Genomic DNA, 21,226 nt, shown 5'->3' with positions numbered 1-21,226 from the left:
CGTCTTAGACTGGTTCCGGTCCTACTTGAGTAATAGGACCTTCTCTGTCCAACTCGGTGATCTCACTTCCTCTGTGGCCCCCCTCACCTGCGGGGTGCCCCAAGGCTCGATATTGGGTCCCACTCTCTTCCTCCTATACATACTCCCCCTAGGCCAGATCTTGGCAAAACACAATATCTCATTCCACTGCTTCGCCGATGACGTGCAGGTTTACCTCCCCTTAAAGCCCACCCAAGGGAAGACATCAATAGAACCACTGCTTGACTGCCTGGCAGAAATCAAGTGCTGGATGTCCGAAAACTCCCTGACATTGAACGAAGGGAAAACAGAGGTCATTGTTTTTAATAGTGCCCCCCCGCCCCCCCTCATTGACGCACTTGGTCCCCTGGGCCCAAACCTCTCCACCTCTGTCAGGAACCTCGGGGTCATCTTCGACAGTAATTTTAAATTCGATAGACAGGTCAGCGCCGTAGTGAAAAACAGCTTTTACCACCTTAGACTCCTGGCGAAGACAAAGGCATACCTCTCCCAAAGTAACCTAGAGACGGTGATACATGCCTTTGTCACCACTCGCCTCGACTACTGCAATGCTCTGTACACGGGCATCGACAAGTCCCTCCTCCGCCGCCTACAACTGGTGCAGAACGCAGCCGCGCGCCTCCTCACCAAAACAAGAAAATACGAACACATCAGCCCAGTTTTGGCCTCGCTCCACTGGCTGCCTATTAGCTTCAGGATCGATTTTAAATTAGCACTAAATGTTTTTAAATCATTAAATGGCACGGCTCCCTCCTATCTGTCCGAGCTCCTGCACCGCCACACCCCCCACCGATCCCTCAGATCAGCTGACCAGATGCTATTGGTGGTACCCAGAACCAGGCTCAAAACTAGGGGAGACAGAGCTTTCTCCACCGCAGTGTCTAGACTGTGGAACAGCCTCCCCCTCAGCGTACGGACTGCCCAGACCGTACAGGCTTTTAAATCACTCTTGAAAACCTACCTGTTCTCCTTGGCCTTCCCCCCTACTTAACCACCACTAGACCCCTGGCCCTTCTATCCTCTTTGTTTTACTGTGTCCTACCAGTTTTTATTACTTTCATTGCTTTATTATGTTTTTAATCCTATATCTTGCACCATACTGTTTGTTTTTGTTGCTTTCATTGCTTTGCTATGTTTTTTTTTTTTTTTCTTTTAATCTTATACCTTGCCTCACACTAATTTGTTTTTATCAACTTGCTTGTGAAGCACTTTGGTGTCAGCTGCCGCTGCCTGGAAATGTGCTATACAAATAAAACTGAATGAATGAATGAATGAAACACACATGTACACACAGAGGAACACACACACACACACACATGTACACACAGAGGAACACACACACACATGTACACACAGAGGAACACACACACACACACACACATGTACACACAGAGGAACACACACACACACATGTACACACAGAGGAACACACACACACACACATGTACACACAGAGGAACACACACACACACATGTACACACAGAGGAATACACACACACACACATGTACACACAGAGGAACACACACACATGTACACACAGAGGAACACACACACACACACATGTACACACGGAGGAACACACACACACACACATGTACACACAGAGGAACACACACACACACACACACACACGTGTACACACAGAGGAACACACACACACACACATGTACACACAGAGGAACACACACACACACGTACACACAGAGGAACACACACACACACACACACATGTACACACAGAGGAACACACACACACACACATGTACACACAGAGGAACACACACACACACATGTACACACAGAGGAACACACACACACACATGTACACACAGAGGAACACACACACATGTACACACAGAGGAACACACACACACACACACACACACACACACACACCTACAGTATAAACATATGTATTGATGATGTCATTATTGTAATTATTGTATGATCACGTAAAGAATGTCACTTTTTAATTATGTGCTCATTTTAACTAATGTACTTTAGGTAGTGATGATATGTGATAATAACCCCGTTTAAGTAGAGAAGCCTATAACCAGGGACGGCGGTTGCAAATTAGCCTCTAGAAATCCTACATGCAGTGCATCTGTATCTTGTTATTGTAACCAGCTACAATGTTTTCTTTTGCATCGTCCCTGAGAAAAATAAAATAAAGACTATACGCAAAGTCAAGCTGACACAGGCTCGGTGAAATCTACTCCGCGCTGCACACAAAGTAGGTTTCAGACGTCTGTAGTGTGGTAGTGAAAGGGTTAACCTTCTGTAGTGTGGTAGTGAAAGGGTTAACCGTCTGTAGTGTGGTAGTGAAAGGGTTAACCGTATGTAGTGTGGTAGTGAAAGGGTTAACCTTCTGTAGTGTGGTAGTGAAAGGGTTAACCGTATGTAGTGTGGTAGTGAAAGGGTTAACCGTCTGTAGTGTGGTAGTGAAAGGGTTAACCGTCTGTAGTGTGGTAGTGAAAGGTTAACCTTCTGTAGTGTGGTAGTGAAAGGGTTAACCGTCTGTAGTGTGGTAGTGAAAGGGTTAACCGTCTGTAGTGTGGTTATGAAAGGGTTAACCGTCTGTAGTGTGGTGGTGAAAGGGTTAACCTTCTGTAGTGTGGTAGTGAAAGGGTTAACCTTCTGTAAGGTTAACCCTCTGTAGTGTGGTAGTGAAAGGGTTAACCTTCTGTAGTGTGGTAGTGAAAGGGTTAACCTTCTGTAGTGTGGTAGTGAAAGGGTTAACCTTCTGTAGTGTGGTAGTGAAAGGTTAACCTTCTGTGGTAGTGAAAGGGTTAACCTTCTGTAGTGTGGTAGTGAAAGGGTTATCCGTCTGTAGTGTGGTAGTGAAAGGTTAACCTTCTGTGGTAGTGAAAGGGTTAACTGTCTGTAGTGTGGTAGTGAAAGGGTTAACTGTCTGTAGTGTGGTAGTGAAAGGGTTATCCGTCTGTAGTGTGGTTGTGAAAGGGTTAACCCTTTGGTAGTGTGGCAGTGAAAGGGTTAACTACCCGGAGCTGGGTTGTGTCGAGACAGAACTCTTATACCGATCGCCGTCATATAAGTGAGAAGTCAGGGTTCCACAAATCAGAACGGTGCCTTTATTTTTCTGGTCGTCATGGCGCCACGCAATCATAACGTGACACATGTGATTTCACCTCAATGTCGAGATGATGATGAAGGCACTGAAGAGCTACAACACCAGCGTCGTTCCCTTCGTCTTGTTCGTCCAACACGTTATCTCTCCCCTGGTGGGTGTCGGCACACACACTGGGACCACTGCGATCGGAGACGGAACACCCTGTTCTCCAGATATAGACCCGTTCACTGTCCACGTCGGATGGCGACCGCGCGACGCATCAAGGAGACGTGATCTGGGTCAGAACAACCGGGGCAGACTACAATATATTAGCATTCGTTAGCCGCGCTAGCGATCTAAACGATCAATCCATGCCAACGCTAGATATGCAAGAGGTGAAAGACTCACACTCAGCCACGCTGATTTGGCTAAAATGACATCCAGCCGTTTTAGTTTGAAACTACTTTTAGTCCGGGGAGTGCCATGGTTTCTCCATTTCTTCTTTTTGCGCAGCAAAAGTCCCGCAGGTAGGGGGGCGACTCAGTTGGTATTGCTGATTGGCTGGAACACGGTATGTTTGTTACTGATCCCGGGGGTATAATAATTTTGGAAGCTATTTTAATTTTAGTTTTAGTCTTAGTCATGTGTCAAATCATGCTCCTTTTTCGTTTTCAATCATATTTAGTCACCTTCATTTATTTTCCGTTTAGTCAGTTTTAGTCAACTACAGGTCTGAGCATTTTAGTCTTAGTCAGTTTTATTCTCGATTTAGTCTTTTTTGTTTTAGTCTCGATTTAGTCGCAGAAAACGGATGACATTTTTGTCTTTATTTTTTTTTGCTTTTTATTCTCTTGTAATGCAATTCTATATGTACCGCTACAGTCAGTCAAATTCACATTAATTTCTATTGGGATCATAGATTCATGTAGACGCCCCTTCTCCCCACTCCCCATATATATATATATACACACCATAAGACATAATCAAACCAATAGTTTTAGTCTTAGTCAGTTTTAGTCTCGATTTTGTCTTTTTTGTTTTAGTCTAGATTTAGTCAGGGGAACAAGCTTCGATGACGACCATATTTAGTCATCATTTTCGTTGACAAAATTAACACTGTTGGGAGAGCAGAGCTTTAGGAGAGCAGAGCTTTAGGAGAGCAGAGCTTTAGGAGAGCAGAGCTTTAGGAGAGCAGAGAGCAGAGCTTTAGGAGAGCAGAGCTTCAGGAGAGCAGAGCTTTAGGAGAGCAGAGAGCAGAGCTTTAGGAGAGCAGAGCTTTAGGAGAGCAGAGCTTTAGGAGAGCAGAGCTGTGGGAGAGCAGAGCTTCAGGAGAGCAGAGCTTTAGGAGAGCAGAGCTTTAGGAGAGCAGAGCTTTAGGAGAGCAGAGCTTTAGGAGAGCAGAGCTTTAGGAGAGCAGAGCTTTAGGGGAGCAGAGCTTTAGGGAGAGCAGAGCTTTAGGAGAGCAGAGCTTTAGGGGCAGAGCTTTAGGAGCAGAGCTTTAGGAGAGCAGAGCTTTAGGAGAGCAGGGCTTTAGGAGAGCAGAGCTTTAGGAGAGCAGAGCTTTAGGAGCAGAGCTTTAGAGCAGAGCTTTAGGAGAGCAGAGCTTTAGGAGAGCAGAGCTTTAGGGGCAGAGCTTTAGGAGCAGAGCTTTAGGAGAGCAGAGCTTTAGGAGAGCAGAGCTTTAGAGCAGAGCTTTAGGAGAGCAGAGCTTTAGGAGAGCAGAGCTTTAGGTAGGAGAGCAGAGCTTTAGGAGAGCAGAGCTTTAGGAGAGCAGAGCTTTAGGAGAGCAGAGCTTTAGGAGCAGAGCTTTAGAGCAGAGCTTTAGGAGAGCAGAGCTTTAGGAGAGCAGAGCTTTAGGGAGCGCAGGGCTTTAGGAGAGCAGAGCTTTAGGAGAGCAGAGCTTTAGGAGAGCAGAGCTTTAGGAGAGCAGAGCTTTAGGAGAGCAGAGCTTTAGGGAGCGCAGGGCTTTAGGAGAGCAGGGCTTTAGGAGAGCAGGGCTTTAGGGAGAGCAGAGCTTTAGGAGAGCAGAGCTTTAGGAGAGCAGAGCTTTAGGGGAGCAGAGCTTTAGGAGAGCAGAGCTTTAGGAGCAGAGCTTTAGGAGAGCAGAGCTTTAGGAGAGCAGAGCTTTAGGAGAGCAGAGCTTTAGGAGCAGAGCTTTAGGAGAGCAGAGCTTTAGGAGCAGAGCTTTAGGAGCAGAGCTTTAGGGGAGCAGAGCTTTAGGAGAGCAGAGCTTTAGGAGAGCAGAGCTTTAGAGCAGAGCTTTAGGAGAGCAGAGCTTTAGGAGAGCAGAGCTTTAGGAGAGCAGAGCTTTAGGAGCAGAGCTTTAGGAGAGCAGAGCTTTAGGAGAGCAGAGCTTCAGGAGAGCAGAGCTTTAGGAGCAGAGCTTTAGAGCAGAGCTTTAGGAGAGCAGAGCTTTAGGAGAGCAGAGCTTTAGGGAGCGCAGGGCTTTAGGAGAGCAGAGCTTTAGGAGAGCAGAGCTTTAGGAGAGCAGAGCTTTAGGAGAGCAGAGCTTTAGGAGAGCAGAGCTTTAGGGAGCGCAGGGCTTTAGGAGAGCAGAGCTTTAGGAGAGCAGAGCTTTAGGAGAGCAGAGCTTTAGGGAGAGCAGGGCTTTAGGAGAGCAGGGCTTTAGGAGAGCAGGGCTTTAGGGAGCGCAGGGCTTTAGGGAGAGCAGAGCTCCCACATGGCTCCAGTGTTGTGGCTCCTTGTGAAAGCAGCCGGGACTAGAGGCTGAAGTCCAGGTCTTCATTCTCAGAACACGACACATCAATTTGTAGGTTGTGTAACGTGAGTGGTGCAATTCAAGTGTTTGTGTAGAACTCTTTGGTGTGTGTGTGTTATAGAACTCGTTGGTGTGTGTGTGTGTGTGTGTGTGTGTTATAGAACTCGTTGGTGTGTGTGTTATAGAACTCGTTGGTGTGTGTGTGTGTGTGTGTGTGTGTGTGTGTGTGTGTGTGTGTGTGTGTGTGTGTGTGTTATAGAACTCGTTGGTGTGTGTATGTTATAGAACCCGTTATTTTGTGTGTTTTATAGAACTATATTGTGTGTGTGTTATAGAACTATATTGTGTGTGTGTGTGTGTGTACATGTGCGCGGCCCCTGTGTTATGCTATCATAAAACACTAGATCCATTTCTCATCCTCTTTTATGGATAGCCCTCCCACCCTCCTCCTTCTCTCCCTCTGCCTCTCTCCCTCTCTCCCTCCCTCCCGTCTCCCTCCTTCCCTCCCTCCTCTATCTCTCCCTCCTCCCTCCCTCCCTCCCTCCCCTCTCTCTCCCTCCTCTATCTCTCTCTCTCCTTCCCTCCCCTCTCTCCCCCGCTCTCTCTCTCTCTCTCTGGGGGTCATTGTCCTCCTGCCTCTCTCTCCCACAGAGCTGTTCTCCAGATAGCATCAGAAGGGAGTCCTAGCCTGCGAGTTCCGCCATGTTCTGTCCGTCCCGCACCTTCCTCCTCTTCTTCCTCCTTCCTCTCCTACATCATGTGACCTCCGAGGGTAGGTGAAGGCGCCCCGCTTTGTCTAAGTGTTGACCTGTAGTTGTGTGTGTGTAGAGAGAGAGAGAGGGAGAGAGAGAGGGAGAGAGAGAGAGAGATAGAGAGAGTGACATTCGTGTAGCGTCAAAATGGACACTGTGCGTTGTTCGTGTTCACTGTCAGGGCTGTGTGTGTGTGTTTTTGTGTAGTTATGTTTGTGTGTTTTTGTGTAGTTATGTTTGTGTTTGTGTTTTTTTTTTTTTTGTTTATCCACTTTTTCTCCCCATTTTCTATTTTTTCTCCCATCCCAATTTCGTGTATCCAATTCTTCCCTCCCCTGTCTTGAACGTTGCTAGACCATGCCCCCCACTGGTCGGTTGTAGTGAGGATAGAAGCCTTGCATCACGTGTCCCCTCCGGTACACGAGGAGGCAGCCTGTCGCATCTTTTCACCAGACAGCTCGAACTCTCAGTGGCGAGGAGTAACGCGTGGGAGGCTCACGCTGCCCCCGTCACTTCCTGCTGCCGTCGCACCGGCGTCACCAAACCGACCTGTAGGAGTCGCTGTCCACAATGTCAAATCCCCACCCACCGGCTTTTCCCACCCTCTAACACTTGCCAATTGTGTTAGTATGAACGACCGGCCAGCCGGTAGCAACGCCGAGAGCTGGGCTCGAACCCAGCGTATCCTGCGTTAGAGGCGAGCGCCTTGCCTACTGCGCCACTTAGCCGCCCTCGTGTGTTTGTTTTTTGTGTAGTTATGTTTGTGTGTGTGTGTGGTGCGTGTTTGGGTGGCGTGAATATTTTCCCTAGCGCGATCTGATTGGCCACTGGCGTTTCTGATCATGTGACATCTGCGCCAATCGTGTGACGCCTGTTTCTGCGCCTATTTCCGCCTCTAACAGCCTGCAAACTACCTAACGCCTAGTTTATCACTGGTTAAGCTTAGGCGACTCTTTCGAAGTTGGTTAAGGTTAGAGTTTGGAATCAGGGCTGGTGTTCTATCGCCCTGCTCTAAGACAAACTCTAACCTTAACCAACTTCGAAAGAGTGCCTAAGCTTAACCAGTGATAGAAACAGGCGTCACACGATTGGCGCCGATGTCACATGACCAGAAACGTCAGTGGCCAATCAGATCGTGCAAACCGAACGCGGAAGTGCAACTCCGTTAGGGAAAATATTCACGCGTTGGGGTGGTGGGTGGTTTATCGACTTACGGTTTGTGTTTGTGTGTCGTTCCTTTGAGTTGTGAGTGACGACATAACAGCACTATTGATGATGAAGATACTAGTAATAATATCAATACTAATAACAATAACAATAGTCAAGATAATGATGGTGATTATGATGGTGATTATGATGGTGATTATGACGGTGATTATGACTGTGATTATGATGGTGATTATGACGGTGATTATGATGGTGGTTATGATGGTGATTGTACCTACGATACTGCAATCATGTCTGCAGGCAGGGGTGTAAAACGTACCCAGAAATTATACTTAAGTGAAAGTATGGGTACTGTCTCAAAATCGTACTCAAGTAAAAGTCCGAGTATCTGGCAAAAAAAAAATAGTGTCTACTTTTAAATGTACTTAAGTACTAAAAAGTAAAAGTAAAAACCTTTTTTCTGACTGTCTATTCTTCTGATAGCAGGTGTTTAATCAAAGATCCCCGCGTTCTAGTCTTACACAAGGACCAATCAGCAGGGGTGTGGGCGGGTTCATTTTCCATTGATGGGGATTTGATTGGCTGTTTTTAAATAAAGCTCGGCCGCAGGATTAATAACGTTAACGTTAGTTCGGCCAGAGAAACAAATATACTAATTAAAATAGTTCGACCTGCGAGATTTGTACTTTGTACTTTAAGTTTACAAACCGAATAATACTCGAGTAAAGTACAAATCCCCCAAAACGGTACTTAACCCTTTCACTGCCACGCGACAAAGGGTTAACCCTTTCACAACCACACTATACAGAAGGTTAACCCTTTCACCACTGTCACAAACGGGTCAATTGTGACAAATAGGGAGTCCACACGTGAAAGCAATTTAACAATATAATTTATTTAAACCTATATATAACAAACAATAACTGACATAAATAATTAATAGAGTTGGGGTATAAGAATCAGTGATGAATGCAGTGTGTGGATGAGTGAAAAGTGAAGTGTGGTGCGGTGTGGTGTAAGTAGGAATAGTATAGTTCAATGGGCGGTGGATAACCTAGGAGATGGAGAAGCCGAGAGAGAAGGTCAAACAGGGACGCCTATATTCGAATACCAACCGTTTTGTGCGTTTTGCGAATCTGATTGGCCATGCACGTTTCTGGTCATGTGACATGTGCACCAATCGTGTGACGGCAAGTTCTTTCGACGGTTAAGCTTAGGCACTCTTTCGAAGTTGGTTAAGGTTAGAGTTTGTCTTAGAGCAGGGCGATAGAACGCCAGCCCTGATTCCAAACTCTAACCTTAACCAACTTCGAAAGAGTCGCCTATAAGCTTAACCAGTGATAAACTAGGCGTTAGGTCGTTTGCAGGCTGTTCGACGCGGAAATGGGCAAAGACACAGCTCGTCACGCGATTGGGCGCACATGTCACATGACCAGAAACGTCAGTGGCCAATCAGATTCGCAAAACGCACAAACCGGTTGGTATTTGAATAGACGCAACAGGGACACATGTAAACAGGCAGCTCTCTCACGGCCCAGGTGAGCCTAATTGGGCTGACGAGCCCCCACCACTCTACCACGCACCCTGAGGCAGCAGACTGACCAATCAGCAGGCAGAGAGGGGGCTCGTCACACTACCAAAGGGTTAACCCTTTCGCTGCGACAATACAGATGTCACTGCCATGCGACAATGGGTTAACCCTTTCACAACCAAAGGGTTAACACTTTCGCTTCGACAATACCAGAAGGTTAACCATCGGTATCGTCGCAGCGAAAGGGTTAACTAATTCGGTAGTGTGGTAGTGAAAGGGTTAACAACAAAGATGTCCGGGCGCTCAGGTAGCACACCACGTACAGCGCTGCGTCGCAACACGGTCGTCCCGGGTTCGACTCCCGGACCCGGCGACCTTTGCCGAATGTCTTCCCCCCCCCCCGTCTATCTCCCATTCTTCCTCTCTCTCTCTCTACCAGACTGCCGAATGTCTTCCCCCCCCCCCGTCTATCTCCCATTCTTCCTCTCTCTCTCTCTACCGGACTGCCGAATGTCTTCCCCCCCCCCGTCTATCTCCCATTCTTCCTCTCTCTCTCTCTACCAGACTGCCGAATGTCTTCCCCCCCCCCGTCTATCTCCCATTCTTCCTCTCTCTCTCTCTACCAGACTGCCCGGTGGTAAAAAAATAAAAAAAAAACTATACAAATCTACCAAAAACATATTTAAGAAAAAAAAATAACTACAAAGATGTCTGACCTGCACTCTAACAATCCTCCCCCCCCCCCCCCCCCCCCAGTCTTCATGGACGGTGCGTCGGCCAACCAGGTGCTGGCTCCACGGAGGAGGCGGGCCAACAGCATCTTCGAGGAGGCGCGGCAGGGCAACATGGAGAGGGAGTGCGTGGAGGAGCGCTGCGACTACGAGGAGGCGCGCGAGATCTTCGAGAACGACGAGAAAACCGTACGAACAACCCGAGCCGTTTAGCGTGGGGGGGGGGGGGGTGCCATGTGTTTATCAGCTAGCCTAGCTTAGCACAAATGAATGGAAGCGGATACAGACCAGCTACAGTGGCCTAGCTTAAAACTCTGGGAGAGGTGTTTTTGGCCAACAGCTAGCTAGGCTACCTGGGTCCGTATCCACTTCCATTCTCTTTGTGCTAAGCTATAGGCTACCTGGGTCCGTATCCACTTCCATTCTCTTTGTGCTAAGCTATAGGCTAGCTTGCAGCCGGATAGCTTTCTACTGAACGCACAGAGAGGAAGTTGGCATCTATCTCCTTGTCTGACTCTGGAGAAGAGCGTAAGAGCATCTCCCATGAAGGCGTGTTCCGTTAATGATTTTTATGACTTCTGTTAATGACCTTTACGACTTCTGTTAATTCCTTTTTTCTTCTCTCCTTCCTTCAGAATGAATTCTGGAACATATATGTAGGTAAGTAATTTGGCTTGTCTGTGTTTTGGAGATTATTATTATTACTATTAACCTTTTTTTTGGAAAAAACTCCCTGGAATCATGGAACTCTAGAACGCTGTGGCTGTTTGATGAACAACTGCCACTGTGATGCCATCGCTAGAACGCTCTTTCCCCATCCTTACTCAATGGCACCAGCGTTATTGACCATTTTAGCGATGTTTGCAGATGTGTTTGCAGACCCATCGTGTGTTCTGTATTATAGCTATGGAGACAATAGTATGGCTCATTTGACAGGCATTGTTCATAGTCCATTACTGACTAATTAGTTCATTTCTACACACTGTAGTTTGTTACACGCTACACGCTAAACATCGCCCCTTTCCAAAATAATCCAGTCTTTTTTCATAGATCGCGAGATACAACGCGTTATATGCAATAAGCCCAAATCGTTCTGGTTGATCGCCTGAAACCCCAAATACTCCCAAATCAAAGGTATATACCATGTACATATGTGCCTTCACAAAATCATCAAGGGGGGGGGGGGGGGGGGGTTCGTTTCAACTAGAAACTGCGATCGTGTTTGTCGAGCATGTTTTACGTCCGGTAAAACACGAAACTGTGATCGTTACAAAAACATGTTTCAGGTTCGGTAAAATAGACATAGAATGTACCTTACCTTAGCCAGAAGGTATATTCAAAAAAGAATAATTTCCAGTGATCGCATCGCCATCGCGATTACCCGTGTATATGTCTATACTCGTGAATACGGGAAATAGGCTTCAGGCAACAACATCTCCAGGCGGAGGAGCCCTTGCAAAGTAAAAAAATAAAGGAAAATATGCACACCAAGCCATTCCAGTTCAAAAAGGTAGGCGATACTGCCACCTGGTGAGATTCGATCGGCATTGCAATTCCAACGTAGGCAAATGAGCCAGGGACACCGAGAGTGAAACCGTCTGACCGTTTAGAACGGGGATCAAAGGGAAAAAGATCAAAAGATCTAAAACGAGTATTACGTGTTTGGCCGTCAAAGAGTTACACATGCACTATCTAAGATTTCCATTCATTTGAAATGAGGACTGCACTGCTGGCGACCCTGCGCTCTGAGCTCTCTGATGAAATGCATGTGTGTGGTGGACTGTGTGTAACTAGGAGGGATATGAGGACTGTGTGTAACTAGGAGGGATATGAGGACTGTGTGTGTAACTAGGAGGGATATGAGGACTGTGTGTAACTAGGAGGGATATGAGGACTGTGTGTAACTAGGAGGGATATGAGGACTGTGTGTAACTAGGAGGGATATGAGGACTGTGTGTAACTAGGAGGGATATGAGGACTGTGTGTAACTAGGAGGGATATGAGGACTGTGTGTAACTAGGAGGGATGTGAGGACTGTGTGTAACTAGGAGGGATATGAGGACTGTGTGTAACTAGGAGGGATATGAGGACTGTGTGTAACTAGGAGGGATGTGAGGACTGTGTGTAACTAGGAGGGATATGAGGACTGTGTGTAACTAGGAGGGATATGAGGACTGTGTGTAACTAGGAGGGATATGAGGATTGTGTGTAACTAGGAGGGATATGAGGACTGTGTGTAACTAGGAGGGATATGAGGACTGTGTGTAACTAGGAGGGATATGAGGACTGTGTGTAACTAGGAGGGATATGAGGACTGTGTGTAACTAGGAGGGATATGAGGACTGTGTGTAACTAGGAGAGATATGAGGACTGTGTGTAACTAGGAGGGATATGAGGACTGTGTGTAACTAGGAGAGATATGAGGACTGTGTGTAACTAGGAGGGATATGAGGACTGTGTGTAACTAGGAGGGATATGAGGACTGTGTGTAACTAGGAGGGATATGAGGACTGTGTGTATGCGTAACTAGGAAGGAGAGGCGAAAAGACACATTTCAATTGCCTTGTGTACATTGACAATAAAGGATAACTTGTTTTGATCTAAATCAATGATTATTATTCCAACCTGTTTTCAGATGGGGACGGGTGCATCTCCACCCCCTGTGCCAACGCCGGAGTGTGTAAAGACGGGATTGCGGCGTACACCTGCTACTGTGAAACTGGCTTCCAGGGATACAACTGCGAAATCGGTATTCCCGCTCAGTACCCACTTTTTTCCAACAGGACTGACCTATCTCAAACCCCGCCCCTCTTTTCCCTTTTCTCTCCATCCTCCAATCACGGCTGTTGCTGTTTTCTGATCAAGTACCTTATAGACTCAACCACTACATGCTTATTATGGCGCGGAGTCGACATGAACCTCCATTCAAACTTAGTCGTCTTAGTTGGTGGTGCATATTTAAAATTCAACTAAAATATTTCACAGTTACAATATTATAGAACAAAATTGGGGGGGGGGGACTTTCAATTCACCTCATGTGTTTTATCAGCCAGATCTTGCTTAAAATATGTAATCACACTGTTACCTTAAAATAACCATAAAGGCCTCTGCATGCTACAGAAACTTCAAAGCAACTGCAACACAACATCGACAAAGCAACGGTGTTTTAGACACTCTGCCTTTATGCTTCTGCAACATCGACGCGCAAAGTTAGTTTAACTAAAGTTAGTTTAGGTTCGTGTTAACTTTAGATAATGTACAAAATAAACGTATTTCCGGTGATTTTAGACGTCGCTCTTTTATTTTGAAAACCCCCGACCGGAAGTGTTATAGTGTCTGTTGCTAGCAGCTTAACTTTCTGTGCTTTTCGAGCTAACGTTAGCATTAGTTTCCAATGGAGAGGACCTCGGCTCACATGCAGCTCAAACTACCTATTGGAATAAATTAATTGATTGATGTTTAACTTGTCCCTGTGTGTGTCCAGTCATTTCGACTAGCAAACGTTGTATTTAACGTTACCTCAGGACGGATACCATTGTATTTACTTGGTTAGCTATGTAGCTAATGTGGATAGCATTTTGAATAGACCCAATGCTAGCTGGCTGGCTACAGCTTTATTTACTAAATTATGGAGGCTTTTTAATCGTCAAGGTAAGAGAGGATTTGTCATGATCAACTGAAGGCGTATGCTATGGAACAATATGTGCTTGGGTTTTCAGAAAAAGGCGAGCTATGTGACGCTGATTATTTAGCGTCAACGCTGGCTTCAACAATGGAGGATATTATTCTCTGCGGGACTAATATTATTCTATGACAGCCCCGCCCCCATTCGCTAACCAACCAATCACTGCTACGCAATATCAACGCAACGGTTGTTCAGATTAGATTCTGGGGACATGTACGCAACGTCCAAGCAACACAGTCTACAAGACCCTCTAAAACAACCGCGCTGAAATCGCGCCGATGTTGTGTTGCAGTTGCTCTGAAGTTTCTGTAGCATGCAGAGGCCTTAACCCTGGGGCGCCTGGGTGGCGCAGCGGACTAAGCGCTCGTCACCAACGCGAGAGACACTGGTATCGAATCCGGCTGTCAGCGTTGCCCCCGGCTTGGCCGGCCGTCATACTGGCTCAATTGGCAGAGTCAGCGGGCGGGAAGCCGTGGGTGGTAATCTGGTCGTTGTGGACAGCGACTCCTACAGTTCGGTTGGGGCGCCTGCACAGCGAGGGAAGGATCTAGGTGAGGTAGTGTGATCCTTCCACACGTTACACTCTCCCAGTGAGAGTCCGCGCTGCCAGGTGAAAAGAAGCGGCGGGCTGGCTACACATGTGTCGGAGGAAGCATGTGATAGTCTCCACCCTCCCAGACCGACGGTAGGGGGTAGAGTGCGCAACGACCAGGAAGGGGATTGGGAATTGGCATAACGACTAACACTGGGAGGGCAGAAAAACGGAAAAAGAAGGGGGAGAAACATAATAATATATATATTTTTTAAAATAACCATAACCCTAACCTTAACCCCAACTTTCTATCTCAACCATAAACTTTAAAATGAACCATAGTATTGCTGTGTTTGTATCAGGGTGGGTGGGTGGGTGTCTTAGTCTAGTGGTGAGAGCTGTGTTTGTATCAGGGTGGGTGTCTTAGTCTAGTGGTGAGAGCTGTGTTTGTATCAGGGTGGGTGTCTTAGTCTAGTGGTGAGAGCTGTGTTTGTATCAGGGTGGGTGTCTTAGTCTAGTGGTGAGAGCTGTGTTTGTATCAGGGTGGGTGGGTGTCTTAGTCTAGTGGTGAGAGCTGTGTTTGTATCAGGGTGGGTGTCTTAGTCTAGTGGTGAGAGCTGTGTTTGTATCAGGGTGGGTGTCTTAGTCTAGTGGTGAGAGCTGTGTCTGTATCAGGGTGGGTGTCTTAGTCTAGTGGTGAGAGCTGTGTTTGTATCAGGGTGGGTGTCTTAGTCTAGTGGTGAGAGCTGTGTCTGTATCAGGGACTGGGTGTCTTAGTCTAGTGGTGAGAGCTGTGTTTGTATCAGGGACTGGGTGTCTTAGTCTAGTGGTGAGAGCTGTGTTTGTATCAGGGTGGGTGTCTTAGTCTAGTGGTGAGAGCTGTTTGTATCAGGGTGGGTGTCTTAGTCTAGTGGTGAGAGCTGTGTTTGTATCAGGGTGGGTGTCTTAGTCTAGTGGTGAGAGCTGTTTGTATCAGGGTGGGTGGGTGTCTTAGTCTAGTGGTGAGAGCTGTTTGTATCAGGGTGGGTGTCTTAGTCTAGTGGTGAGAGCTGTGTTTGTATCAGGGTGGGTGTCTTAGTCTAGTGGTGAGAGCTGTGTCTGTATCAGGGTGGGTGTCTTAGTCTAGAGGTGAGAGCTGTGTTTGTATCAGGGTGAGTGTCTTAGTCTAGTGGTGAGAGCTGTGTTTGTATCAGGGTGGGTGGGTGTCTTACTGTCTTAGTCTAGTGGTGAGAGCTGTGTTTGTATCAGGGTGGGTGTCTTAGTCTAGTGGTGAGAGCTGTGTTTGTATCAGGGTGGGTGTCTTAGTCTAGTGGTGAGAGTTGTGTTTGTATCAGGGTGGGTGTCTTAGTCTAGTGGTGAGAGCTGTGTTTGTATCAGGGTGGGTGTCTTAGTCTAGTGGTGAGAGCTGAGTTTGTATCAGGGTGGGTGTCTTAGTCTAGTGGTGAGAGCTGTGTTTGTATCAGGGTGGGTGTCTTAGTCTAGTGGTGAGAGCTGTGTTTGTATCAGGGTGGGTGTCTTAGTCTAGTGGTGAGAGCTGTGTTTGTATCAGGGTGGGTGTCTTAGTCTAGTGGTGAGAGCTGTGTTTGTATCAGGGTGGGTGTCTTAGTCTAGTGGTGAGAGCTGTGTTTGTATCAGGGTGGGTGTCTTAGTCTAGTGGTGAGAGCTGTGTTTGTATCAGGGTGGGTGTCTTAGTCTAGTGGTGAGAGCTGTGTTTGTATCAGGGTGGGTGGGTGTCTTAGTCTAGTGGTGAGAGCTGTGTTTGTATCAGGGTGAGTGTCTTAGTCTAGTGGTGAGAGCTGTTTGTATCAGGATGGGTGTCTTAGTCTAGTGGTGAGAGCTGTTTGTATCAGGATGGGTGTCTTAGTCTAGTGGTGAGAGCTGTGTCTGTATCCGGCTGGGTGGGTGTCTTAGTCTAGTGGTGAGAGCTGTGTTTGTATCAGGGTGGGTGTCTTAGTCTAGTGGTGAGAGCTGTTTGTATCAGGGTGGGTGTCTTAGTCTAGTGGTGAGAGCTGTGTTTGTATCAGGGTGGGTGTCTTAGTCTAGTGGTGAGAGCTGTGTTTGTATCAGGGTGGGTGTCTTAGTCTAGTGGTGAGAGCTGTGTTTGTATCAGGGTGGGTGTCTTAGTCTAGTGATGAGAGCTGTGTTTGTATCAGGGTGGGTGTCTTAGTCTAGTGGTGAGAGCTGTGTTTGTATCAGGGTGGGTGTCTTAGTCTAGTGGTGAGAGCTGTGTCTGTATCAGGGTGGGTGTCTTAGTCTAGTGGTGAGAGCTGTGTTTGTATCAGGGTGGGTGTCTTAGTCTAGTGGTGAGAGCTGTGTTTGTATCAGGGTGGGTGTCTTAGTCTAGTGGTGAGAGCTGTTTGTATCAGGGTGGGTGGGTGTCTTAGTCTAGTGGTGAGAGCTGTGTTTGTATCAGGGTGGGTGTCTTAGTCTAGTGGTGAGAGCTGTTTGTATCAGGGTGGGTGTCTTAGTCTAGTGGTGAGAGCTGTTTGTATCAGGGTGGGTGGGTGGGTGGTTGGGGGGGGTGGGTGTCTCACCCACGACCACAATCAATGTTGATTCAACTCCTGGTGTTTGTTTTGGACGTTTGCCCCATCCATACAAGACGTAAATAATATACTACTTATGGCCATAACATAACGTACATTATGTACCTTTTTTCCTTGTGGTCGATTGGCACTTTGTTTCGGTTTGTTTTCCGACGAGACCGTGTTGTTGGCTCTATGGGATGTAACTGGCTCTATAATAATGTGTCTCTATGGGATGTAACTGGCTCTATAATAATGTGTACCGTGTTGTTGGCTCTATGGGATGTAACTGGCTCTATAATAATGTGTCTCTATGGGATGTAACTGGCTCTATAATAATGTGTACCGTGTTGTTGGCTCTATGGGATGTAACTGGCTCTATAATAATGTGTCTCTATGGGATGTAACTGGCTCTATAATAATGTGTACCGTGTTGTTGGCTCTATGGGATGTAACTGGCTCTATAATAATGTGTTGTTGGCTCTATGGGATGTAACTGGCTCTATAATAATGTGTTGTTGGCTCTATGGGATGTAACTGGCTCTATAATAATGTGTTGTTGGCTCTATGGGATGTAACTGGCTCTATAATAATGTGTTCTATGGGATGTAACTGGCTCTATAATAATGTGTTGTTGGCTCTATGGGATGTAACTGGCTCTATAATAATGTGTACCGTGTTGTTGGCTCTATGGGATGTAACTGGCTCTATAATAATGTGTTGTTGGCTCTATGGGATGTAACTGGCTCTATAATAATGTGTTGTTGGCTCTATGGGATGTAACTGGCTCTATAATAATGTGTCTCTATGGGATGTAACTGGCTCTATAATAATGTGTTGTTGGCTCTATGGGATGTAACTGGCTCTATAATAATGTGTCTCTATGGGATGTAACTGGCTCTATAATAATGTGTCTCTATGGGATGTAACTGGCTCTATAATAATGTGCTCTATGGGATGTAACTGGCTCTATAATAATGTGTCTCTATGGGATGTAACTGGCTCTATAATAATGTGTCTCTATGGGATGTAACTGGCTCTATAATAATGTGTCTCTATGGGATGTAACTGGCTCTATAATAATGTGGCTCTATGGGATGTAACTGGCTCTATAATAATGTGTCTCTATGGGATGTAACTGGCTCTATAATAATGTGGCTCTATGGGATGTAACTGGCTCTATAATAATGTGTCTCTATGGGATGTAACTGGCTCTATAATAATGTGCTCTATGGGATGTAACTGGCTCTATAATAATGTGTCTCTATGGGATGTAACTGGCTCTATAATAATGTGTCTCTATGGGATGTAACTGGCTCTATAATAATGTGTCTCTATGGGATGTAACTGGCTCTATAATAATGTGTCTCTATGGGATGTAACTGGCTCTATAATAATGTGTCTCTATGGGATGTAACTGGCTCTATAATAATGTGTCTCTATGGGATGTAACTGGCTCTATAATAATGTGCTCTATGGGATGTAACTGGCTCTATAATAATGTGTCTCTATGGGATGTAACTGGCTCTATAATAATGTGTCTCTATGGGATGTAACTGGCTCTATAATAATGTGTCTCTATGGGATGTAACTGGCTCTATAATAATGTGTCTCTATGGGATGTAACTGGCTCTATAATAATGTGTCTCTATGGGATGTAACTGGCTCTATAATAATGTGTCTCTATGGGATGTAACTGGCTCTATAATAATGTGCTCTATGGGATGTAACTGGCTCTATAATAATGTGTCTCTATGGGATGTAACTGGCTCTATAATAATGTGTCTCTATGGGATGTAACTGGCTCTATAATAATGTGTCTCTATGGGATGTAACTGGCTCTATAATAATGTGTCTCTATGGGATGTAACTGGCTCTATAATAATGTGTCTCTATGGGATGTAACTGGCTCTATAATAATGTGTCTCTATGGGATGTAACTGGCTCTATAATAATGTGTCTCTATGGGATGTAACTGGCTCTATAATAATGTGCTCTATGGGATGTAACTGGCTCTATAATAATGTGTCTCTATGGGATGTAACTGGCTCTATAATAATGTGTCTCTATGGGATGTAACTGGCTCTATAATAATGTGTCTCTATGGGATGTAACTGGCTCTATAATAATGTGTCTCTATGGGATGTAACTGGCTCTATAATAATGTGTCTCTATGGGATGTAACTGGCTCTATAATAATGTGTCTCTATGGGATGTAACTGGCTCTATAATAATGTGCTCTATGGGATGTAACTGGCTCTATAATAATGTGTCTCTATGGGATGTAACTGGCTCTATAATAATGTGTCTCTATGGGATGTAACTGGCTCTATAATAATGTGTCTCTATGGGATGTAACTGGCTCTATAATAATGTGTCTCTATGGGATGTAACTGGCTCTATAATAATGTGTCTCTATGGGATGTAACTGGCTCTATAATAATGTGTCTCTCTCTTTGCAGTTATCCCTGAGCTCTGTGAAAACAGGAACGGCGGCTGCACACACTTCTGCCACGTTCAGTCTGGGAGCGTGCGCTGCTCCTGCGCAGACGGCTACTACCTGGGTTCAGACGACAGGGCCTGCTACTCCAATGGTGCGTGTGTGTGTGTGCGTGTGCGTGTGTGTGTGTGCGTGTGCGTGTGTGTGTGTTCTGTGTGTTCTGTGTGTGTGTGTGTGCGTGTGTGTGTGTGTTAAAGTCCACATGGAACGGCTAGCAGAATGCCATTTGATTTGAATGCCACATATTAATAATCAATTTCCTGTAAAAATTGTAAGCTAGGGAGGGACTTGTCGTTTACATTGATTGGCGTTTTTACAGTAGCATTCTGCCAAGAACAGAGAGAAACAAGCGTCTTATATATTGTCAATAAGCCGATGATATGGCTTTTCAGAAAAGAGTAACAGACCAAACGACGACAGTTTTGGGTTTTCTTTAGAATAGCAGACTTAACAGGGCGGCTACGTGGTGCAGTGGGCAAGGCGCCCACCACGAATACTGGAGACGCTTTGGGCTCGCCTGTTCGAGCCCAGCGCTCCACATTGCTTTCAGTTTAGCTGGTCGTCCGTACTAATACACATTGGCCGTATTAGGGGGTGGGAAACTGATGGGTGGGGATCGGGCGTTGTGGACAGCGACTCCTACAGGTCGGTCGGTGCGCCTGCGCAGTAGAATCAGGAAGCGATGGGGGCGGCGCCCCTCCAAAGCGCAGACCCCTGACGCTGAAAGATCGCGCAGCGCAGGTGAAAAGATGCGACTGCTGTTACCTCAAGTACCGGAGGGGACTTGTGCTATGTATGACTTAGTCCACATTGCAGCCGGCTTGTGGGAGGCAAGAAACAGCGTTCGAGACAGGGGAGGGTTGAATTGGATGATACGAAATTGGGATGGGAGAAAAATATAGAAAATGGGAGAAAAAGTGGATAAAAAAAAATAATAATAGCAGACTTAAAAAGAGGGTATAGAATTCCTGCTGAGTTCGACAGTTCTCCGTTTAAGAACACAGACTCTCGTCTCCTGCCTATTTTGATTTCATGGGGCCTTTAACCCTTTGTCGTGTGGCAGTGAAAGGGTTAACCTTCTGTATTGTCGCAGTGAAAGGGTTAACCGTTTGATAGTGCGGCAGTGAAAGGGTTAACAATCTCAAACCCCGCCCTCTTAGTCTCAATCCTCCAATCACAGCTGTCCCTTCACTCGGGACAAATTGTGTTGATAATCGGACAAACGTTGTTGACGATGTATTGGTCAGTACCATCATTGTCGTTACAAAGAAATACAATTCATACATAAGGTTGACGCTTATACAATGTATCCGTCCTTCGGATTAGACGCTAAACCGAGGTCTTGACTGAATCTCGGTCGTTAAAGAACCCAGGACGCCTATCGCGAAGATTAGGGGGTTCCCCCGACGTTCCTGACCAAATTCCCAATCAGGTCTCTGACATCAAGGCCACCTAATCATCCCTTCCACTTAATTGGCTGATATCAATCCCTGTCTCCTGAGCCGTTCAGCCATTGTGTAGTGTGATGTGTGCCTGGTGCCAGTGTATGGTAGTCAGTGTGTAGTGTGATGTGTGTCTGGTGCCAGTGTATGGTAGTCAGTGTGTAGTGTGATGTGTGTCTGGTGCCAGTGTATGGTAGTCAGTGTGTAGTGTGATGTGCGTCTGGTGCCAGTGTATGGTAGTCAGTGTGTAGTGTGATGTGTGCCGGGTGCCAGTGTATGGTAGTCAGTGTGTAGTGTGATGTGTGTCTGGTGCCAGTGTATGGTAGTCAGTGTGTAGTGTGATGTGTGCCGGGTGCCAGTGTATGGTAGTCAGTGTGTAGTGTGATGTGTGCCTGGTGCCAGTGTATGGTAGTCAGTGTGTACTGTAGTGTGATGTGTGCCTGGTGCCAGTGTATGGTAGTCAGTGTGTAGTGTGATGTGTGCCTGGTGCCAGTGTATGGTAATCATAGTGTAGTGTGATGTGTGCCTGGT

General features: G+C 46.3%; 1 protein-coding gene across 1 annotated transcript in view; it reads left to right on the top strand.

Moving 5' to 3' along the window:
* Positions 1-6,532: 6,532 nt before the first annotated feature.
* The window catches only part of f10 (coagulation factor X), a gene marked incomplete at both ends in the record, with an annotated part of 37,659 nt that continues 22,965 nt past the window's right edge, over positions 6,533-21,226 (top strand). Inside the window, 5 exons of the mRNA XM_084338604.1 lie at positions 6,533-6,602; positions 10,037-10,200; positions 10,647-10,671; positions 12,647-12,760; positions 19,216-19,347. Of these exons, the coding sequence (XP_084194730.1) occupies positions 6,533-6,602; positions 10,037-10,200; positions 10,647-10,671; positions 12,647-12,760; positions 19,216-19,347 (505 nt within the window). The remainder of the gene's footprint in view (positions 6,603-10,036; positions 10,201-10,646; positions 10,672-12,646; positions 12,761-19,215; positions 19,348-21,226) is intronic.

This window comes from Notolepis coatsorum, assembly GCF_963971535.1.
Source record: "Notolepis coatsorum genome assembly, contig: SCAFFOLD_1165, whole genome shotgun sequence".
Lineage (NCBI taxonomy): Eukaryota > Metazoa > Chordata > Actinopteri > Aulopiformes > Paralepididae > Notolepis > Notolepis coatsorum.
This window is presented reverse-complemented; position numbering and strand designations above follow the sequence as displayed.